The sequence below is a fragment of the Aethalodelphis obliquidens genome, unplaced genomic scaffold, assembly GCF_003676395.1.
Source record: "Aethalodelphis obliquidens isolate GAN/ISIS:26980383/991018 unplaced genomic scaffold, ASM367639v1 scaffold11, whole genome shotgun sequence".
Classification (NCBI taxonomy): domain Eukaryota; kingdom Metazoa; phylum Chordata; class Mammalia; order Artiodactyla; family Delphinidae; genus Aethalodelphis; species Aethalodelphis obliquidens.
In genome coordinates this window covers 14,920,105-14,943,957 of record NW_020837955.1, presented here as the reverse complement: position 1 = coordinate 14,943,957, position 23,853 = coordinate 14,920,105, and the positions used below count along the sequence as shown (strand labels likewise).

Below are 23,853 nucleotides of genomic sequence, written 5' to 3'. Positions count from 1 at the left end.
TCCTCTCTCAACGCTCCCTCTACCTCAGGCTGCCCTTTGGTGGCCCATCCGGCTGTTTTCACGAGGAGTGGACACACGAAGACCCCTGCTTCCTACCTACTCTGAGTGAGCGATGGGGGGAGCGGGGGCCGCGCGGGGAGCTGGCCGACGGCCGGACGGTGGCTGGGCGCGGGGCGGGGGGCGGTGTTCTCACTTCCCCTCCCCAACGGCCTGGGGTGCAGGTGCCGCGGGCCGAGCCCCGCCGGCGGGGCGGGCCCTGTGGACACGCCCTCGCGGCAAGTCCTCGCTGCCCGGCGGGAGGAAGCGCCAGAGCGGCGGCTGGTGCTGCGCGGAGCCGGGCGCCCCTCCCGTTCCGCGCCAGGGACGCCGCCGGGCCCGCTCCGGCCCCGGGCCCCGCGCGCAGCGAGCCGGGCACGGAGGACTGCGGCCGGCGGCATGGCAGCCTCAGGTGCGTAGGCCGGGCTCTCCTCGGCCTCTCCTCAGCCTCTCCTCAGCCTCCCCTCCGCGCGCCCTCTCGCCCGCCGCCTCTTGCCGTACGCTGTACCCTTTCGAATCCGGCTGCTTCCTCGGCGTAGCATCAGTGTTCTTTCTGTTCTTTTCTCTGTTCCTTGTCGCAAACTTCCCACCCCAACTTTCTCACGTTTCCCTTCCCAGCCTGTTGCGCGATTTTCTTCAGCCCCTGCCCGACCTTCCCCTGTCCCCCGTCTTCTAAGTCTTCTTTTCTCCCTCCAGCACTGGCCCGAGCTTCTGAGGGTCGATCTCCCTGTTGTACTAACTCTGTGAGCCGAGAGTCAAGTTTAAAGTAGGTGGAGAGCCGACTTACCTCTCGGCCGGTGAAATGCTTTTCTTCGGGTCCCATCGGGCCAATAGGGGGAGCTCAGACAGTCCGAGGTTGGAGATGGGCCCTTGGGCCACCTTCCTATGCCCGCTTCCTCTACCCTCCTGGGCTTTGTTTTTGTCTAGAATTTCCATAGGACTCTAGGAACACCATTCCTTTAGCTTTACTTTTCTTATGTCCTTTGCAGAACTTTGGGAACTGGGGAGAGGTGGAGGTGACTGGGTAATCGACCCATCGAAAGGTGCCAAGAGTCTCTTCCCATTAGCCCTGGGTTCCCTTCTGGTTCATGGGTGTGTACACTTGGCAAGTCACTCACTCACTGAGATACAGGACAAACACGGCAATGATGATGAGAATAGAGACAATTAATGAGCACTAACTATACAATTTAATAGACAATGTGCACCTAAATATATCCTCAGTGGTGATCAGGACTCCCTAATCTGTGCTCTCAAGGAGTTTGTAGTCTGTGAAGGCAAGCAATAAGTAAACAGGGAATTACTAGATGAGAAGATTAGAGTTACCGTGTTTGCAAATGGGTTTACTTGTATTTCCCCATCCCATCTTATGATGTTATAGTAGAGATAACATGTGGAAACAGGATGTAAAAGCTTCTTGAAAAATAAAATATAGTTGGCTAGGAGAAGTTGCTGTTCTTGGAGAAATTGTGGGCAGATGCTAGAATGAAGAGCCAGCTCTCCCCAGATCCCCTGAGCCTTCTAATGGTGCTTTGGAAGAAAAGGCCAGTGGAGACAGTTGTTAGATTTGGTGACGCAGGCTCATTATTTACGGGAAGTGGGAAGGTAGCTAACCTTAGCCTCCTGGCTCTCTAGCTGGGCTCTGGAGGTTAGAAGAACCTGTACTGTGAAAAAGGTAATAGTAGGTTCATAGTCCACACATTCCATTCGGAAGCCAATGCAGAGTTATCTAGAGGGAATCAATTCATTCAACAAATGCAGGGCTTCCCTGGTGGCGCAGTGGTTAAGAATCTGCCTGCCAGTGCAGGGGACACGGGTTTGAGCCCTCGTTCGGGAAGATCCCACCTGCCACGGAGCAACTAAGCCCGAGCGCCACAACTACTGAGCCTGTGCTCTAGAGCCCAAGAGCCACAACTACTGAGCCTGCGTGCCACAAGTACTGAAGCCTGCGTGCCTAGAGCGCGTGCTCCGCAACAAGAGAAGCCACCGCAATGAGAAGCCCACACACCACAACTGAGAGTAGCCCCCGCTCGCCGCAACTAGAGAAAGCCCGCACACGGCAACGAAGACCCGATGGAGCCAAAAATAAATTAAAAAGCAGAAACAAACCAAATACAGTCACAGTTCTAGGTGTCAGGTGTATATTTAGTAAGTAAAACAGACATAAGCCATGACCCCATGGAGCTTATGCAGCAGTGGGGGAAGGCAGGCAATACAGTTAATAAGGAAAGTACATGATATGATAAGTGCAGTGGAAAAACAGTAGAGGGGTAAAGTGGGTTGGGGTTATACTTTTAAAGGAGGCAGCCAGATTAGGCCTCACAGAGAAAGGGGCATTGAGCAAAGACCTGAAGGAGGGCGGGGGAGGAATCATGTCGGGGAAGAGTGCTCTAGTCAGGGGAACAATAAATGGGTGCACGTGATGTATTTATGGAACGGGGAGCAGGCCACAGTGGCCACAGTAGGTGGGTGATTGGGGAGAAGTAGGAGATAACGTCAGTGAAGCTCCCACCTCCTCCCATTGCTAGGAACAGGCCCTGGGCTGTTAAGTCCAGGAAACAGCATACTTTGGGCAGAGGGGGCAGAGAAAACCACCCTGGTCCAGTGTCCTATGTGCATCGCCCCCCCAGTGGGCGTGGCCAAAGGGGCTAGAAGGGTGTGCTCCTATTCAGAAGGGAACTCATGCCTGGTGGCCAAACCTGGGGCTCTTTATGGGCTCTGTAGTGGCTTTGCAGATGTCTGTAATGGGTTAGAGCTGTCAAACCTGCTTGACATAAACGTCCTCTGTGGTGAGTCGCCACTCCAGGGGCTGCAAGTAGGAGTTGGGCCTCTGGAGTCCCCGGGACTCCCTGAGGTCTGGAAGTACCAGGACCCACGGTGGCAGGTCACAGTGGTGACAGTGGTGAGAGCCTCTCTTGCCAAAATGCTGTAGGCTCTGGAGTCATCCAGGCCACTCTTCTTTGTGGTTTTCCTCTTCTCTTCCTTTGCCTCTTTTTTCCCTCCCCTCCCCCCCCCCCCCCCCCCCCCCCCCCTCCCCCCCCCCCCCCTTCCCCCCCTCCTTTTTTTTTTTTTTTTTTTTTGCGGTACGCGGGCCTCTCACTGCTGTGGCCTCTCCCGTTGCAGAGCACAGGCTCCGGACGCACAGGTTCAGCGGCCATGGCCCATGGGCCCAGCCGCTCCACGGCATGTGGGATCTTCCCGGACCAGGGCACAAAACCGTATCCCCTGCATCGGCAGGCAGACTCTCAACCACTGTGCCACCAGGGAAGCCCTCATCTTCTTTTAAATAGTTTTATTGAGATGTATTTCGCATACCATACAATTCATCCATTAAAGTATACAATTCAATGGGTTTTAGTATCCTCACAGATATGTGCAACCATCATCACAGTCAATTTTAGAACACTTTCATCACCTCAAAAAGAAACTCCGTGTGCTTTAGCCATCACCCCCTTGTTCCCTCCTTCTCCCTAGCCCTAAGTTCTACTTTCTGTCTCTGTAGATGTCCCTACTCTGGACTTTCATATAAATGGGATCATATAGTATGTGACTAACTTCTTTTGTAGCATAATGTTTTCAGGGTTCAAGTTCCCTTCCACTGAAGGGTAAGCATTAGTCTTTTGTTTTTTGAAAGGCGTATTTGCTTGTGGAAATCAAGGAGAATCTTGGCTCCCTGTCTTTGAAAGAACTTGGGAAGCAAGGTAAAATGAAATGGAATCAGCCTATCCTGGAATAGTCTCTAGGTTCCTGATGACGTCTCTTGTATTTACTGTTGAGAGAGAAGAGAGAGAAGCCATAAGTGATTTTCCCAAGTGGCCAAGCCTGGTTGAGTGAAAACCAGAATCCTTTCCTCCACGTGTCAGCCTCCAGGTATTTGAAGAAAGCTCTCATACCTTTTTCTGCCCGCTTTCTCCAAAGCTTCTCTTATCTCCAGATCCTTCTACCATTCCTGGATTTATTAGGATGAAAGGGCTTGAAGGGACCTTTAATTTTTTGTCATCTTAACTTCCATGTGATCTTTGAGGTTCCTCAATACTCCTGCCAAGTCTCTAAACTTGAAACCTTCGGAGTCTGGAAGCTCCTCACATTAATTGTTTCCAGATCTCTCCCTATCCAAGTCACCTTCCCTATCTCACACCCCTCTTCAGTACGGTGCCCAGATTCAAACACGGGCTCCAGGATGGATGAACGGAGTGCCAAACTAAAAAGTGGTCTGGGCTGGGTAGATTGAGAAGCTCCCAAGCTCTTCTTCTCGGTTCTCTTCTCAGGTGGATTTTGAATCTTTTAAAGGAACTTCTCTTTTGGTCACTGTGTTTCTTACCACCACTATCACTCCCTGTTGCCACCAACCAGCTCCTGCTTCTACTGTTATCCATTCCTTTCTCCTTCTATAGCCAAACCCGGTCTTTAAGCTCGACAAGGACAGAGACCCTTATTTCTGTCTAGGAGTTATGGACTCCCTGTTGATTCATGTACTTCATTTCTCTAAATAAACAAACAAACAACAGTGGGAAGAATGATTTGGCACACGTGAAGAAGTGACTTATGGTTAAAGGAAGGGAATTCTCCTTGAAGAAAGGGGTGTCCCCACATATGAGAGAGAGTCCCCGACAAAGCATTTAGTCCTGTGTTGTTACCCAGAAGGTTGTGGAGGGACTTTAACTGACACTTTGGACTTTTCTACAACTTCCCCAGCTTTCAGTTTCAGCAGCAGAGCAAAGTTCAGGAAGGTGATAGATTTTGTTGTCCTCATTTACATTGAGGAAAAATTTGTTTAGATATAGTATATTGGTCTGAAGTCACACCTTGAGTTGGTGACCAAGTAGGTTGTGATGTCACCTAGTCTGAGGTACTAACCACTTCCTTCTCAAGTACTGGCACACCTCGTTTTATTGCACTTGGCTTTATTGCGCTTTGCAGATACCACATTTTTTACAAATAGAAGGCTTGTGGCAACCCTTCATCGAGGAAGTCTATTGGTGCCATTTTTCCAACAGCATTTCCTCACCTCCTGTCTCTGTGTCACATTTTGGTAATTCTTGCAATATTTCAGGCTTTTCCATTATTATTATATTTGTTATGGTGATTTGTGATCAGTGACTTTTGACTATTGCAGAAGGGTTATGACTTGCTGAAGGCTCAGATGGTGGTTAGCATTTTTTAGCAATAAAGTGTTTTTTAATTAAGGTATGTACAATTTTTTTTAAGACATAATGCTCTCACACAGTTAATAGACTACAGTATAGTGTAAACATAACTTTTATATGCACCCGGAAACCTGAAAATTTGGGTGACTTGCTTTTTAGTGATATTCACTTTGCTGGGGTTGTCTGGAACCGAATCTGCAATATCTCTGAGGTATGCCTGTACTTTTGCTCGAAGGGGGGTTGAATTTAACACTGGAACCTCAGGAATTAGACATTTTAAATAGGTTTTCCATTTCAAAGAGGTTAAACCCTTAAGCGCCTTTGATTTAAATTGTATTTTTAAACTTTTATTTTAGAAGTTTTAGATTTAAAGAAAAATTGGGAAGGTAATACAGAGAATTCTCATATATTGCACACCCGGTTTCCCCTATTATTAACCTTTAAACTTTCCTTGATGACTAGATGTCTTTAATGAGCAGCAGGTATTGCAATGTGCTGTTAACAGAAGCCTACTGGAAGCCTATTGCGTCTTATATTAGTACTGAATTAGGGACTCCAAAAAGAGAGAAACTCCACATTTTTGTTTTATTTACTGTTTTAAAAGATTTGGTACTGTCATCCTGGGGGATATCAGAACTGTGTTGAGTTTACATTTTATATGTCATTGTTTTAACTTTGAATATGGTGATGGATGGGGGCAGGAAAGGGGGTTCCTTTCATGATGTTTTCAGAACTGAGAAGCTCAGGTCTTGCCCCACTCCTGCCTCTGAACCATTCAGCTAAATGTGGCCAGGAACCATTCAGCTAAATGTGGCCCAGGGATGGCATGTAATTGTGATAATCCACAACTTAGATGACTCCCGTTTGACAAAATTCCAAGCTTCCTTCTCTAAGTGGGAGGAAGGATCCCTATTGCATTGTAGATGTATGGCTACTTCTTTGCGCTCACCCCTTCCAAATCCCTTAGAATAATTCATTGAATTAGTGGGAGATGAGGACCCACAACAGTGGTAACCGTTATAAGAGCCAAGCATCTTTGAACTTTGATAATGGGAAGATAAGAGTTATTGCTCATAAGATTCTTGACAGGATTCCTGATGGGAGGCAGCAGGTAGATTGGCAAGAGGACTGGATAAGGAACCAGGGGACAACCTGAGTTTCAGTCCTGGCTCTGCACTAATTTGCTGAGTGTGAATTTAAGCAAATTCCTTTATCTTCCCAGATGAAGTATTTCTTTTATCTGTAAATGAGGAGTTTGGGCCAAGTGATCCCCAAAAGACCTTTTTAATTCAGCACTTCTCTGAGGCTTTGGACTCTGTTTCTGGCACTTGTGCTTCATTAGAGGAAGAAGAAAGCCTATGTGACAGACCATATATGGCGAGAAGCACCTTATAAATGGTATTGTGTAGGTCAACATGTTAATTCAACCATGGTTACTTTTACATTAATGCATTGTTTATATTAATGTGAGGATAATGACAGCAGCTACCAATCATTGAGGGTTTACTACACGTCAAGCACTATGCTTAGTACTTTACATGAAATATCTAATTTAATTTTCACAAAACACTGATAAATATTGCCTCTATGTTTCCATTTACAGATGAATAAATGAGGTTTAGAAAATTTAAGCAACTTGCCCAAGGTTGCACAGCTAATACTTAAAGAGAGCCAAGATGCTAAGTCTGGCTGCCTGATTCCAGACCTGTGCTTGTAACCACTGTATTTGGGAAAGAGCTAGGTTCTGGGATCAAACTGCCTAAGTTCAAATTCTGACTCTGCCACTGGGGCTCTTGGATAAATTACTTAACCTGCCATACCACAATTTTCTCATCTTCAAAATCAGGCTAATAGTAGTACCTACCTTAGAAAGTTGCTGTGATGATAAAATGAGTTTGGGAGGCAATAAGGTTGGATGAGTGTCTGGAACATAGTAAGCTCTATATAAGTGTTGCAGTTGCTATCATCATCTTCATCATCATCATAATCATCATCATCCTATACTGCATCAGCTGTGGGGAGAAGAGCATGCCAGCAGAAGCAATAGCTTATGCAAAGATCTGAAATGGCATGGTATGTTTGGGCAAAAGCAGGGAGTCTGGAACGGTTGGAACACAGACTGGAAGTGAGAAAGAAGTTAGACAGGTAGGCTGGAGGCAGACAGTGAAAGATTGCAGGTGCCAGGCTCCTCGTCTGGATGGTATATCTTGCAGGTCATGGGAAGCCCTAGTAGGAGCAGGCGTGTTAACATGCTTCTGTGCCTCCTTCTTGCTTAGGGATGCTTGTAGGATGCGACATCCTCATCATTTATAGCTCGGATGCCGAGGAATGGTGCCAGTACCTCCAGGACCTTTTCCTGTCCAGTCGGCATGTCCATAGCCAGAAGATGCTGACTTACAGGCTGGGCCCCAAGACCTCCTTCTCAGCCGAAGACCTGAGCTTCTTTCTCCGCACACGCTGCATCGTGGTGCTGCTGTCTGCGGAGCTCGTGCAGTGCTTCTGCCAGCCGGCCCTGCTGCCCCTGCTGCAGAGAGCCTTCCATCCTCCACACCGCGTGGTGCGCCTGCTCTGCGGGGTGCAGGACAGCGAGGAGTTTCTGGACTTCTTTCCAGACTGGGCACACTGGCAGGAGCTCACCTGTGATGATGAGCCTGAGACTTACGTGGCAGCTGTGAGGAAGGCCATTTCTGAAGGTAAGGGTCTCTCCTGCAGTACAGAAATGCAAGCCCTGGAAAGAAAGACCCATCCAAGTCCTAGACATTTCAGGGGAGACATTGTCGTGTTAACACTAGTCATTCCTATTACAAGCTGAACCTGGACCTCACTATGCTAAGAGCCCCAGTCATACTTACTGGTTTAGAGCAGCCTATTTCTGGGATGGGATAAGGATAGAGTAGGTCTCCTTGACCGCAGGGAAGAAAGATGACACTTTCCCATGGGTTTTGTGTTAGGATAAGCTAGCCCTCCTTCTAGAATTTTCTACACCTTGGGAGACATTGGATACAGGTTCCAGCCTAGAGGGCAGTGGGGGTGGGAGGCTGAGACTTAGTTTGGTGAGGTGTGAGGAATACAACTGCCAGCCTTCCTGCTTGCAAGCCATTTCCATTTTATCATCAGGTCACCTGAAGATTTTGGTTGAAAAGGTGTCGCTTTTGGATAACATGTTTATAGAGAAATACCTCCCTTCTCTATTTCCTGCCAGCCTAGTTTCTGTCTTTTGCCCTGTTCCTCCTTTTAAAGTGGGAAAATTCCGATCCTCTCTGGCGGGGCTAATGACTTCAGTGGCCCCAGGAAGTGTGACATATGCTCTGATTAGCAGTAACGGAAGACGTGCTCTGGGATGGATGCATGTCACGGCTTTTCTTCCTCTTCTTGTTTTCTATTTTTGCCTCACTGTGGGCTATGAGCAGGCTATGTGTTTATCTTCTATTCTCTTGCCTTTGAGCTCTTATATACCTGATACCAGCAAAGAAGCCTGGAAAATTATGAGGCGATGTAACTATGCTCAGTTATCCCTGGTTTGACTTGGGTATTAATTTGGCTCATCTGCCCCTGTCTCATTTAATGAACTGAATCAAAAATTTACAAATTCTTAGCTCCCTAGATGCTTTTGTCCCAGGAATGCCTGCTCTAAACCAATAAATATGACCAGGTCACCTAACATAGTAATATCCCAGGTCATTTTGTAATATAAATGACTAGTGTGAGCATAGAAGGTGTCTCATCTGAAATACCTGGGACCTGGATTAGTAATTTTTCCAGGGATTGCTTATCTTTACTTCGGAAGGACACGAGGATAGAAAAAGCACATAATTCATATTTGCATGATTGCCCTTCATTGCTTTGAGGGTTCTGCTGAAACTTACAGAGAAGCGAGATGCAACTAATTGTTTCTGAGGATGAGCTTCTGTCACTGCTTAGGATGAGCTTGTGATCTGGTGGGCAGGCTGCTGTGACCCACCTGCCAGTCATTCAGAGTACCATGGATGTATTGTCACTGTACTGGCATCTCATGCCGTGTGCGCTACCAGATTGTTCTTTAAAATACTACAGTGGTATTATTTTTAAAAATAGATGGTAAAAGGAATTCTTTGAATATTGTTTGGATGAGTCCAATGTTCAGATGCCTAGGTAAGTTGATCGCTTATAATATTTTACTCTTCACTAATGACTCTGGCTCCGTGTGCTATGAGACTTTAGCTTCAAGTGTTTCAGAAGGAATGAAGTGTTTCACAGTGGTGTTTCTGTTTTGAGAGCAAATAACCTCTCATCAGAAAGAGATTATTTTCATGGGAGATTAAAATAAGCTGCTTAGTGGAAAATCTCTGTAGTTCAGAATCAATGGATATGTAGGGACAAGTGGAATTATAGGAAAAAGAGTAGGAGGAAGGATGGCTTATGCCTCCAATATCATTTTCTTATCTGGTATTAGACTTGCGAATTTGGGGATTAGAGGTCTCTGTGTGTGCCAGGATGGCTTGGGTTTGCTTTGGGAGTGTCCTGTTGGCCCAGTAATGTGGTGCTATTATCTCTGATTTTTGTGCTGAACAAACTTTCTTAAACCCAAGACTCAAGGTCTGGCGTTGTAGCAAAAATGAGTAGCGACACTCTATTGCCTGGCTCTGCTGCTTACTAGGTGCCCAAGATTAGGCAATTTATGTAGCCTCTTTGAATTTCAGTTTCATTCTCTGTAAGAGGTGGGATTAGACTTGATCTAAGACACTTTCCACGGCTGATAACCTAGAGTCCCCTAGGCCAGAGAGTCTCAGACATTTTTGAAGCACCACCTTCTTACCCTATTTCATACCTGCTTTGACTCCCAGGAAGTTTAGGGCTAAAACAGTGTTTAAGGACAGTATTATCCCTACACTAGGCTTCTGATATGATTATGTCCTTGGTTACAGTCTCTACAACTTGTGATTATTCATTTTAATATCCCTCTTGTACACATGAGGTTTTCCTAAGACACTTCAAAATAAAAGCAAAAAATAAAAATTTCATACACCCCACTATACAAGCTGCTCCAGTCCTATGAGAAATAAATACATGAAACTTGTTTCTTTGACCTTCTCTGTTAAAAAAATTCCACTGGGAAATGTAATGGAAAATTGATAATGGGAATGAGCTAATGGTAGGGACAGTAATTGTGGGGTTACTGATTGTGGGGCTATTGAAAGCTACAGGGAGACAAATTTCAGGCATCTTTCTAACAATTAGAGCATGCAAAGATGGGATGGGTAGCCTTTGGAGGTGATGAGTTCCACATCACTGGGAGTGTGCAAGCAGAGACTGCATGTGTGGTGTAAAAGGAATTCAGCTTTGGAACCATGATTGGACCATGTGACCTTCCCAACCTTTTGATCGTAAAATTCCCTTACCTGAAGCTTCTCTTTTTTCTGCTAGGAAAACATTTCTATTCTCAATTCAGTCTTCCTCCTCTCACCAGATCTCCCTAGGGTTTCTAACTCCCAACTGAAGAAATATTGGTCATGTTTCTACTATGACCCCAGCAGACAATAGCAGGAAAAAAGACTTCAATTCATAATCTATGTAACCCTTGAAAATAGTAATGTACCCAGAACATTTGTATTTTTTTTTCTCAATTTTAAAACAGTTTGTGAGAAAACATGATGAAATAAAATTTATATTTTAAGGCAGGATAAGAAAAAATTAAACATAAAATTCTCTCTTTGTGTTTGTTTGGACCTCCTCCCTCCCTCCCTAATGTGCAATGTGCATCCGCATTACACATTAACCAGAGCTCCTCAAAGATGGGAGTGCTTGCTCAACCGTAAAGATCAATTTTTTTTCTTTCTTCTGACACTAGCAGTATAACTTCTTAAAAGAATGGTGTTCTTTCCCAGCCCTGTAGGGGGTCACGGTGACTTGCTGCTCGCTTTGTATGTGCCTACCTGGACCATTTATCCTTGGTGAACTTTATGTGAAGTATCAGTATGTCATGTTGATGTGTGATCCTTTGTTTCAGAAATGTATATGACTGTGCCTTCGACTTCTAACAGGCAGAACAGTTCTCAGAGTTTTCTGAGAATCTGCTTCCTGGGATATTATCCTCAGTATGGCTCAGATAAAATTCCCTTTTTGTCTTCTTAAGTTGATAATTAATTGAATTTTTGTCAACAAATATTACTGTTTAATAAGATATTCATTGAGACCATGTAAAATTTAGGATAAATTTTATTTATTTTTTGCGGTACGCGGGCCTCTCACTGTTGTGGCCTCTCCCGTTGCGGAGCACAGACTCCGGACGCGCAGGCTCAGCGGCCATGGCTCACGGGCCCAGCCACTCCGCGGCATGTGAGATCTTCCTGGACCGGGGCACGAACCCGTGTCCCCTGCATCGGCAGGCAGACTCTCAACCACTGCGGCACCAGGGAAGCCCTAGGCTAAATTTTAGACCATTTAAAATTGAAAATAAGGCTTAAAGATCAAAAGCTTTAGAAAGTAGAGCTGGTGATGGAGGTAATTATTCCAGAAACTTGGATTGAATGTGGTTACAGGCAGTTAATTACACTTTCTCTTGCTGCTGTGTTACCTAAATAAGTATCAATACTTATCAAACTTTAATGTGGGCAGGAGGACCTGGGATTCTTGTCAATATGCAGATTCTGCCTCCATAGGTCTGGTTAGGACCCAAGATTCTGCATTTCTAACAAGCGTCCAGATGATGCTGATGCTGCTGGTCAGGGGTCCACTGAAAACTGAGCTAAGGTCTAAGCCACCCTTCCTTTGTCACGTCAATTGTCATGTATCTCTGTTAGGCCTGGACCATTTTCTCAAATCTCTACTTTTTCTGGAAATGAAGGCACCATCACATAAGGGTGACTCCTGGACCAGTGTTTAGGTATAAAATTAGACCAGCGTTTGATGCTTAGGCCAGTAGACTTCAGGGTAGGGCTCCTGAGTTTTCTTCCTGGTCCCCAACACATAGATTCAATGTGTTAGCTCTGACAGCTTTAAACCTCTCAGTTTTCCAGATGTAAGTGGTCCTGACATTGGAATGGGGGTATACTTCCGTCACGATCCTCACTGCTTCTTCATTTAATAGGACCATTGATCATAATTACTATGCCACTAAAAAATGTTTTGGAGGTTTTATTTTATTTCCCATCCCCTCTCTCCAAATTTGTCAGCCACCTTAAAATTGAGCAAACGTTTTAATTAAGAGTCTTCAGTGTGTTGGAGCAGCCAGTTTATTTTCCAAGATCTTCATCTATAAAATGATGGGGTTGGACCAGATGATTTGGAAGGTTTCTTCCAGCCCCCCAGCGCTGTAATATATCATTATAAGTTTTCTAAATAGACGGCAAATTACCCAGAACCTTTTAAGTGGTTCAGTTTAGCTCCAAAACGTCTGCAGGGATATATGCCCAGTGCATAGAAGACTGTACTATTGTTCTGAATTTTTTGGACTTGTTAGGTGATTATTTTAAAATAAGGAAGTGAGAAAAACCCAGGTACAGCACAGAAATTATTTCCTCTTTTTACTGGTGCTCTATTCTTTGCTGCAAATCTCACTGGAATATAAAAATAGATTCTGTTGATCTGTGCGGGAGAGGACTTGGTGGGTAACATTGAGTTTTATTTCAAAAGTTCTCATAATTTTGTGTGTCCACGCATGCGTGTGTGTATGTTTGTTGTGTTGAGGGCGAAGGGAAGCAGTGAACCCAATTCTTCTAGTATTTTTCGGGATTACATTGGAGATCTCGTCTGCTTCTTTATGTGTTTTCTCTTTATGCACCCCCAATCCTTCCTCATGCCCCTTGTGCTTCAGAAGTGTTGATGGTACCCACAATTATAATGTATTTTGCCTTTTGTTTACATGGGGAAAATTTAGAGGCCTTCCTTTCTTGATATTAATGTTCTAATCTGAATGTTAAACTGGAGTTTTAAAGGAAAACAGTTGGGATACAGGTGCTTTTAGCTAGTCTAACAGATTCCAAAATCTTCACCCAGTTTTAAAAAGGAACGTTTTTTTCTGAAATAAAGCACTGTTGACCCTTGAACCACGTGTGGATTAGAGGCACCGACTCCCCTGCCCCCACCTGTGCAGGCAAAAATCTTCCAGTCATCCCTTGGTATTGTCAGGGGATTGGTGCCAGGACCCAAGCAGGACACCAAAATCTACGGATGCTCAAGTCCCACACAGGCCCTCGGTATCCGCGGTTCTGCATTCGCAGATTCAGCCAACTGGGGATCATGTAGTTGATCATTTTTACTGAAAAAAATCTGTGTATGACTTGCCAGCGCAGTTAAACCCATGTTGTTCAAAGGTCAACTGTAATACATGTTTATCATAATGTTAAAAAAAGAGGAAAATGAAAAAATGCCTGTAGGCTATTTCTAATTTAAAAAAAATAATGTTGCAGTAAATCTTCGCACAGCTTTGTGCCTAAATCTTTGTGAATCTCTGTTGATTTCCTCCCAGCCAATCTCTGTAGAGCTCCCAGAGATGGTGTTGCACACCTGCTCTGTGCATCTCCCCACCCTCCCCATGTAACCTGAATTTATGGCCCCTTACTGTGGTTTTTTTGTTGTTGCAGTTTATTTAATTATTTTGCTTTCCCTTTATGCCTAAGTCAGTTATTTACATTTTCTCTTGCAAAGATACTCGTATGGGGAACTGCCCTGCACCCCTCCTTCCCCTAATGGAAAGAGCTAATACTAAGGTGAATGCTCTGACAGTTACCCTGTGTCATGCACTGGGCACTTCATGGGTGTTTATTCCCCTCACAACCCTGAGTGGGTAGATGGTTTTACCCCCACTTCACAGATGAGAAAACTGAGGTTCAGAAAGGTTAAATGACTTGCATGAGGACTGGGAATAACTCACATTGGAACGTAAGGCCTTCAGACTCCTTCTCTGCTTTGCCTTGCTTACATCTAAGCCTCTTCCCCACACCCTCCTCTTCCACGTGGGGACAAGAAGCATGAAGAAAGCCTGTGAAAGAGAAAGGATTAAGGACAATGAAGCTTCCCTGAGTTCTCTAGACCAGTTTCCCAAGTCAGACTGGGCATTGGCACTGCCCCTGCACTTTGTTTAAAATGCAGGTGCCTCAGCCCCACCCTAGACGTACTGAACCAGAATCTCAGCGGTTGGTTTGGGGAATATGAATTTTAGAAAGCCTCCATTGTGGTTTATGCTCTGCAGCCATGTTCTGGAAGCTCTGCTCCATGCCTGCTGCCCTGTCCCTTGGTTTTCCGGTTAGAGGAGCTGGCAGCAACTCAGGCCTTGTGGGCTGTCACAGGGCAGGTCACGGGGCAGTGTTCCCAGGGGCTCAGGGCTTGGCCATGTCACAGCTCACTTCCACGTCACAGGCAGCAGGTCTTAGAGAGGGGAAGAGTGACAGACCTTCCCAGCAAAGGGGAAGTCACCATGCCCTCCTTGCTCTCTTTGGTGTGGCGGCCTCGGCGGTGGTAAGTCATTGATGGCTTCTGGGCTTCTGTGGTGTCTTGCAGAGACTGAGGGGAGAATCTGAACTTGGGCTTCTTGAAATTGACTATTTTTGTTCTGCTGTCCTCCTGCCTTGTGGCCTTGGGTTGTTGGGTCTGCTCTGTCTCCGCTGTGGGTTAGTCCACACGTAAGGCTCCTTAAATGCCCCTTGCAGAAAAATACTTTCTTCGTACAATCTTCCTTTTGAGATAATCTTTGATTTGGAGAAGAAGATGCCCAGCTGGGATGGTAAAATCTGTCCCAGTGTCACTGAAAGCTACAGCATGTCCAAGGGTCCTTTGGAGATCCCTTGCCAGGTACCCTGACCGCCTTGTAGAACAAGATACTTTCTCCTAGCTACACCTGAAACACTTAACGAGGACTAATGCCCATGATAGATTTTTGTGCCCACAAAACTTTTCCCCTGAGGCCTCCGAGTCCCCTAGGATTATGAATCTCCCACAAAGCTGTGAACCTCGTCAGCCACCCAGAGGCAGCCTTCTGCTCCCAGTTGTTAGACTTTCTGTGGTCCCTCAAGGGGACCTGCAAGGAAAATATCTGCAAGTCACCTTGTCAACTGTGGTTGGTGAGATGCAGTGAAAAGGGAGTGATGAATGCTGAAGTTTCCACTAGTGTGAGAATCTCAAGTTTGCACCTGTTTTTGTCTAAACTTTCTAACACAGCTGGAATGGAAATATCAGATATAGGAATTTTATCGGTTAGTTTCTTACGCTGCTGTTTCTGTAGTTTCTGCATCTCACTTCTGGGACTATGCTAGAGGAGGATACTAGAACTTAGGAGCAACCTGACATCTGTTTTACCCCTTCAAAGCCCTTTTGCAAACACTATCTCATTTGGTCCATGCTATTTTCCTATAAGGCAGACATTATTATTATCATCACCATTTTAAAGATGAGGAAGACAAGGCCTGGCAGGTTCACACAGCTGCTTTTCCATTAGAGCTGGGATTGGGGGGAGGGCCTCTTGCCTTGTTGTTCAAGACCTGCTACTGCCTTATCTAGATATCGCAGTGAGCCTTCCATTCTCAAGGCCCTGTGCTGGGTGCTGGAATAGAGCAGGGAAAACAAATCTAGTCACTGCTATAATAGCATCTATGTTCTAGACCAGCACTTCCAAAAAATGTATAATGTGAGCCACATGTGAAATTTAAAGTTTTCTAGTAGCTGCAGTAAAAAAAATAAAATAAAATGAAACAGGTGAATTAATAATCTGGTTTACTTAACCCAATATATGTAAAATTTTAACATATAATCAATGTAAAATTATTAATGAAATATTTTATATCCTTTTCCTCGTACTAAGTCTTTGAAATCTAGTGTGTATTTAACACATAGAGCATACATTTTAAATGTTCAATAGCCACGTGTGGCCAGTGGCTACAACATTGGACAGTATAGATCGAGAAGGATGCTTACTTCTCAGAGAATTGGGGCCGTATCTGTTAAAAGTTTAATACATTAAATGTCATATGTGTTTTAAAAAATGCCTGTCCTGAAATAAATATTCATTTATTCACTTAGTCATTCAGAAAGTATTGAATGTATTGAATGAGTATCTGCCAGGTGCTGGTCTGTAGGGAATAGCTCTTCAACTTTTTCTTTCCTTTCCTCTCTGATCTCTTTCTTGCTTTTATTCCTCATTCCTCCCCTTTCTTTGTCTCTTTCTATATTTCGTTAGCTGTTTAACTATGTTCCCAGGCTCCAGAAATACAGTGCCAGGTAAGACAAAATTACCTTTGATTAACAACAGGGTTTCTGTCCTTGGAATAACCAGTTTATCATCTGAACTAGTGAGACTGAGCTCCTGGCAACCTATGTGAAGGCAGAATCAAACCAGGGTGCTTCTATCTATCTACCTACCTATCTATCTAAAATTTAAAAGTATGTATATAGCAGCATTTATATATATTTATTTATATTTGTGCTGGTGTATCTGTGTATATATATATTTTTTATACTGGTTTATGAATTCTTTTCCTGGAAGGATACACAAGAAATTGTTGATAGTGGTTGCCTTTGGGTGGATGGTGGACATTTTGAACTTTTTGTTTTAGACATTTCTCCAGTGTTTTAATTTTTCTACAATGTTAATTTTTGTTCTCAGGGATTTTAGAAGAGAAAACTGATGGGGTCATGGGGATTTTATGGATCTAGAGGAAGGAGTTGGGCTTACACAAGCTAATCCAAGTAGTTTGAGCTTCGGGTTAAGTTCCACAAGGAACAAGGAGTTGTACAAACTCCTTGGCCTTTTTCTCAGCTTCATTAGATTGATTTTCTGGGTAAGGGGAAGTGACGTTGGTTTGTGTTATTGCTGTAATGTCTGTACCATCACTCACTCCGTGTGGGCTATGCCTGAAGAGGGAACAGCTACTTATCCTTGAGTCATATTCTTACTCTTGTCAAATGGAATTTGACTCTTGTGGAATTTAGATTGATGTCTTCTCAGGTTACTACAGTCTTTATTATAAGAAGTAAGAGAATGTGGGTGTATTTCACAGACTCTGACACTAACAGGCTGTGCCACCTTGGGCAAGTCACCTGGCCACCCTGGACCTATTCTTATCTTCATTAAAATGCTGGGAGGAGCACAAGTTGACATCTCAGACCTTTGCAGCCATGAAATTCCATGATTCCAACCATGTGTGATTTTAAATATCTTACATTTGATTGCTGGTTCTCAATCTGATATTTTTCAAAATCCCATCAAGGTAATGGGACTTTTTCAGCTAAAAAGTTATCCTTTGCAACAGAATTTTAAACAGAACCTGAAATGACATAATAATAGCTTTCTGTTTATGGACATTAGCCCAAGTTCAGTCTTAGGAGGACATAACAATATGCCATTATCTGTGTGGGAATGAAAGAATGCATGTATTTAACATTTTATATATATATAGTTTATTATGGTGTACATGTAGATATATGAATGTGGGCTCATAGGAAGATAATGGGGACAACGGAAATGGGAGCAAATATGCATGACAGAATGGGTCTGTTAATTTCCCTATTTTTGCAGGATGTTTTGACAGCTTTTCAATTTAGTTTCCACTGCCATTCACATGACTGAGAGTGTGTCTGAGATGGCTGAAGAAATAGGATGATTTTTGCTGTAAATGACTCTTTATCTGCTCACTGGAGAAGTTACTGAAACCATGGTAGCCTTGTCATATAGACTGCTGGGCAGAAAACTTCCTAATTTAGCCAGTTTGGTAAAATGTAGATGTAAACAGTGGTAAGTTGGTTTTCCACGACACAGAAAAACGAACAAAATGAATAATTGATAAACTTGCCTTTTCTGTAGGGGAAAAAGCATTTGGAGACTACTTTATTTTCACTGTGTTTATGTTTTTAAAGAAAATGCTGGTTTCCACTGACAAGTGTTTTGTGCCCAGTACATGGTGGATGGATGGATGACTGGATGGGTGGGTGCAACCATGGATTGTTGTCCACTTTCCTTACTCTTGAGCCCATTTTGAATGTCCTAGTTGGAGAAAAAGATATCCTTCCCATGAGTATCCTTAGGGAGCCTGTGCTGCTGGTGCCTTTTGGATCATCAGCTGTCACCATGGAGCAGGTTTGTTTTGTGGTCACGTAGTCAGGATGCGTCTAAACAGAAACTGACTGATTCAGAGCAAGACAGGGTCTATCAAGTGCACCTTTTTTGCTCTGTTCATACTTAAAAATGTGCCAGATATGACAACCCATCCCAGAAAAGAACCAGGTATGCCATTACAGAGGCTAGTTAATAATTTGAATGGTTAACTCCATGGGGTGCATGTGGATCATTAGTAGCAGAAATTAAATTGGATGTGTCCTTCTGAAGGAGAGCATTAAAGTGAAGAAATCTGAAATGATCAGAGGAGACCTCTAGAACTGGCTTAGTGGTTTTGGGAATTCCTTGGTAGGTTTTTTTTCTGGGTTTGTATCTTCTGCATATGTGTATCTTCCTTATCACTCTTACAAGGTTAGACCCATACTAGCCTTTAATTTAAAAGAATACTGGTTGAATGTGCATATTTTATCTGCCAAGTCGTCAGTTTCACAACAGATTGTTGGCTGACTCTCTAACATCTGATAACACAGGAAAAGAGGGGAGACTGATGATGAAATGAAAATGCTCTACTTTTAAATTGGACGAAAATAAGTTTTCTTTTACGTATACAGCTAATGTTTGAGGCTGTAGCTATGGTTAAGGCTTGCAGTGGGATAGACATTCATCAAAACTAGCAGATAGGAGAATATTAGCATTAGCTGTTGACTCTTTTTTTTTTTTTTTTTGAGCGTGTAAAATGTGGGAAAACATTTCTGTTGCAGGATATGGCATTTAGCATCACAAGTGGAGTTGTAACCTGAAAAGAAAACTGGGTTCACCTCTTGGTGGGTGTTGAGCTAGAAGACACAGGCTAGCCAAAGATCGAGAGAAGGACTGATTATTACTTGCAGCAAGTAAGGAGAACTCCGGGCGCTTTCCTGAAGCAGTGTCTTCCTGAACGGCAAAACTGGGGAAGTTTTAAACTAAGGGTATATGCATATTCATGAAGGGGCTGGAGCAGAGGAGAATTAAGCATAGAATTGGGGCAGAGGTGGACAGAGTCCAAGCTTTAGTTGATTGAAGTCGGGAGGGTCAACTTCATCATTCCATCCTCCACCTGGGTGGGGGCCTTAGTTCCTGTAGAACTCAAAGATATATTATTATGTATATCCCTTGAGGAGGAACTAGGACTCTGCTTTATCACTGCACTATTGTTTGACTGCCTTCTCTCTGTTTCTGCATTTGTTTGTTCCCTTAAGATGTAGATTACTGGGAATTCCCTGGTGGTCCAGTGGTCCCACTTTCACTGCTGCGGCCTGGGGTTCAATCCCTGGTTGCGGAACTAAGATCCTGTAAGCCACACAGCCGGCCAAAAAAAAAAAAAAGATCATCAATTACTGAGACCTGTTCAAGGGCAAGCATCGTGGCCAGGCTTAGATCACAAAATGGCTTAGGCCAAAATGGCTTCTCTTAAATCAAGAAAGTAATTTTTGTTTCTCTTTCCAGGGACCCTCTAACCTATCTGCTTATAGAGTCAACTGTTACTGTTCTGAAACAGATCCCCCTTTTAATTTTCCAAAACTTTCTGAATATCATCTCCCAAAGCCTTGGTTTCTTGCTAGAGCAGGTCTCCAACTGTGATTATAAAGCATTTTCATGTTAGAAGTTTTTCAGGAAAAATGTAATGCTGAAATAATCATACAGTAATTGGGTAGCCTAAATGTTATTTTTAATAACAATCCCTTCCATGGTCCAGGGTGTTCATTCGATTAAAACTTGCCTATACTCTGGAAACAATCTAGCTTTAGAGTCTCTAATGGGAAAAGAGATACAGGGAGCCACTGAGTCAACCAGATGGAAATATAGAATATTAACATTAGAAAAGGAAACTCTGGGCTCATCTGGCACAGTCTCTCTGGTTTAAAATGAACAAAGTAGGACTCAGAGGGGTGGAGGAATTGCCCAGTGTTACACAGTTAGTGGCAGAGATGAGACTGTTAATTTATGTTTATATTCAACAAATATTTATTGAGCTTATGGAGTGCCTGCCATGGGGGTGGCACTCTGCAAGGCCCTGGGAAGACCTGATGAAAAAGTCATATTCAAGTCCTGCTCTTGCAGAGTTTATGTGTCCTGGAGGTAGATGGCCACTAAACAGCCAGTTGTCCTGTTAATTGCTTAATGCCAGGAGTGTCCAGCACTATGAAGCAGAAGTCAGGGAGCTCCCTATGAATAATAAAGGGGACTTGTGATTTCCTGAGGGCCCCTTTGATAGTTCCTCATTATCATCCATTAAGGAAAGCACGAGTTTCCTGAGCATCCATCTTGGAAAAAAGAAGAAAAGGCATGGCTTGTAGTTATGGCAAGGATTATGCACCTGTTTATCTAATGGTAACGTATTGCCCAAGTTAACCACGGCTTTCAGGCAGGACTGTCATTTTCTCAGAGTAGTGATTAGGACTGTCTAAGATTTTACGTAGTTTTACTTAATTTTAAAATGAACATTTTGATTGTTCCCTTAAGTTTCTATATGGCAGTGATATTGAGGTGTATATATTACTATGTTCCCACGATTTGGAAGTTTTACATTCTAGTTCACCTAAATGTGAGTTGGTTGGAAGGACAGGCTAAAGATAAGTTGAAAATTAAGAAGAATCAATATAAAATTCTGCTCAGGGTTCAAGAAAATAATTGAGCAGTTGTACAAGAGCAGGATGAAGGGATATATATTTAAGAGTTGCACTTGTAAGATCTGGTGGTTTTAGTTGAAGACAAGCTAAGCATGGTCAACAGAGCACTGTCACCTCCAAAAACAGTAAATGCCACATGAGGATTTATGAACAGAAGTATTGGTGTCCTAGAAGAGGCTCCTCCTCTACGCTTACAGGTCAGTTTACCTGAGAGGTGTTCTTTATGTCAATGGGAAGCACATACAGATATCCATCCATCCATCCATCCATCCATCCATCCATCCATCCATCTATCCACTCATCCATCCATTCAATTATTTTGTTTATTGTCCCCTGAATAGAATGTAAGCCTCAGGAAAGTGGGGATTTTGTTCACTACTGTATCCCCAGTGCCTAGAACAATGCTTCACACATAGTAGGCCCTCCATAAGTTGTCAAATGACTGATTGTAGTGAATGGGGTAATTTCAAATTCTGTCTGATAAACAGTTGAAGGAAATAAATCTGTTATAAGGAAGTTTCACTGGAACCATGGAAACTGTCTGTGGAGTTTTGAAGGCTTTTCACATGGAAAAGCAGAGGAGCAGGACTTTTCTGTGTTTCTGAGGTGGACAGGGCAAGGAGCAATGGATGAAAGTTGGAACAATGGCAACAATGCAGGTTTAGGAGGCCCTCGTAATCCAAAGACAACTGATCCTAGGAAAAGGTCAGGTTAAAGTGGATACACTTAAGCAGGGACCAAAATTTCACAGTAAATATTACAAAAAAATTTTTATTGGGACTTTCTTTTGAAAAGTAACTCTAAAAGTTAAGAAAATAAATTTATTTGATCATATTAACACAGGTTTTATTATAATTTCAGCTCTATACTAAGTCTTGAGCCACACAGAGACTGAATCAACTCTTGTTGGCTTTTATGGAAGAGGAATTGAGTACAGTTTTCTGACACAGTTTTATGCCAGCACAAAATAACATTCCTTAGTTTGCGTTTGACTTTTCACAAAAACAGTTGTATTGAAATAAGATTCACAGCCCGTTTGACTTTTACAGTTTTCAAGGCCGCCTCTCCATCATTATGTAGTCCTATCATTTGCTTTTGATTATTGGGCAGCATCTCTGTGGACTTTATCCCGTCCAGTTGGTCACCTTTCCAATCGACGGTGACTTTACTTGTGATTCAAACAGTTTTCCAACGTCACTTTCGTCAGCTTTATAAAATGATGACTCTTTTGCAAAATCTAGAATTACCCTATATAACCAAATCACATTGCATTTTTAGTTTATTGTGGATAAATTCTAAATCTAGGATAGAATAAGCAATAAATATGTGACATTAAGCAAGCAGAGATGTTTAAGTGGAGACCAATTTTGTAAATGCGCATCTTGTTAGTAAATGCTTTTATGTTATGAAAAATTTAGCTTTCCTATGGTACCATAACTATGGAGAGTTGAAATAGGAGTACTCAGAAAATGACAAGGCTGCCAGAGTTGGAAGCCACTAACATGGGTTCAGCTCCCAACCTTTGTTTCACCAAGCAGAGAACTGAGGGAATGAGTATCTTGGAACATCTGTAACCCATCCCATTTGGTAGACCAGTTGGGAAGCTTTGCCGTTAACGATGGGATCTTGAGTCAAAACAATCTTGACAGGCAGGAACACTGGCTCCAATCCAACATATAACATTTAACAAGGCTAGGTGTTTATTTGTAATTAGGTCTCAAACTTCATCCCCCACCCAAACAAAACAAACTGAGCTATAGAATTATAACATGGCAGAGGGAAAGTCCTGGCTTCCATGGTTTACATGAAACAGAGCTGGGGGTTTGAGGTGACCACATGCTCAATATGACTTAGCAGGGTGGCACAACTGCTCTAAGATGCAGTCTTGAGCTGCCCTTCTAAACAATAGCCATATTGGCAGAAATGATAGCCCTTCTTGTTTTACACACAGACTGTAGCTACCCATCTGGAGTAGCTATTGGCAGAAGGTGGAGGAGTGGAAAGTTAGGTTGTAGGGGTGGGGAGGCACATAAGCCCGAGCTCTCTCTTGTTGGAGCCTGCTTAGAAAGGTGAGTGTATTACTCTGGACTTTTTTGTTTGTAGGGAGAGAACCCCAGCCTGGGCCAAAGAGAAATTAATTAAACTATGGGAAAGGTAGGAATGTAGTTGGTCCTCAGAGATAACGTGGAATCAAGGACTTGAACTCCAGGGTTACCTCTCCACCTCTCCTTCTATGTCTGTCCACAAAGTGGCATCATTCCCTGATGAGTTATCTCCAAGAAGGAGTATTACAACCCATAGGAGCTGCCACTCCTTACTCCTTCCAGTTCTAACTCCAAAGAGGAATCGATACTTGTTGTCTCTGGTCCAAAATTTAAAAATCCCAGGGTAAGAGCTAACTAATTGAACTTGGGTCAGGTGCCTAACTGTAGGCCATTGGGGTTGGAGGACTATGACTGACCCATGTTGATAGCCTGGGGGGTGGGATTTCCAAAACCTTGGCAGCCTCCACTTAAGCCACTTGGTGAGAGTGGAGGGATGCAGAATTTTCCTGAAGAGGGTCTGATATTCTGTTCTTGTCAAGCAATGCAAAAGACAGTTGCCGCAATGAGGGATCTGGAAACATGCCTGTGCCTGAGGAACAGAGGAACGAACCAAGGGGTGTTTAATCATAGAATTGGGGCTAGAGTGAAACTGAGGCTCAGTATTGTCAAATGACTTGCCCAAGGATACACAGCTGGGTAGAGACAGAAGCCCAGGCCTTGAATTCTGAACTCAGAGTTTCATCCACTACACTTGACTGTCTTCCTAAAGAAGAAAATATCAAGGAGAGGCAAGAAGATTACCTTCAAACATTTGAAGGACTGGTATGTGGAAATAAGAATGGTGTTACCTGATGATGCTTCAAAGGTCAGGTTAGGATTCATGGGCAGTGGTAACCGAAAAGCAGAATTCTACTAGATTTAAGGAAGAATGT

The 23,853-nt window shown here is 43.5% G+C and overlaps 1 protein-coding gene across 2 annotated transcripts in view; it reads left to right on the top strand.

Moving 5' to 3' along the window:
• The first annotated feature begins 314 nt into the window (after nt 1-314).
• PIK3AP1 (phosphoinositide-3-kinase adaptor protein 1) overlaps nt 315-23,853 on the top strand; it is a 114,448-nt gene continuing 90,909 nt past the window's right edge. Inside the window, exons 1-2 of one of the 2 annotated variants that reach the window (XM_027112160.1) lie at nt 315-448; nt 7,460-7,876. In XM_027112160.1, the coding sequence (XP_026967961.1) occupies nt 436-448; nt 7,460-7,876 (430 nt within the window). In that variant the 5' untranslated portion in view covers nt 315-435. Of the gene's footprint in view, nt 449-3,419; nt 3,907-7,459; nt 7,877-23,853 lie in introns of those variants that run through there. The other variant, XM_027112161.1, reaches the window with a different exon arrangement.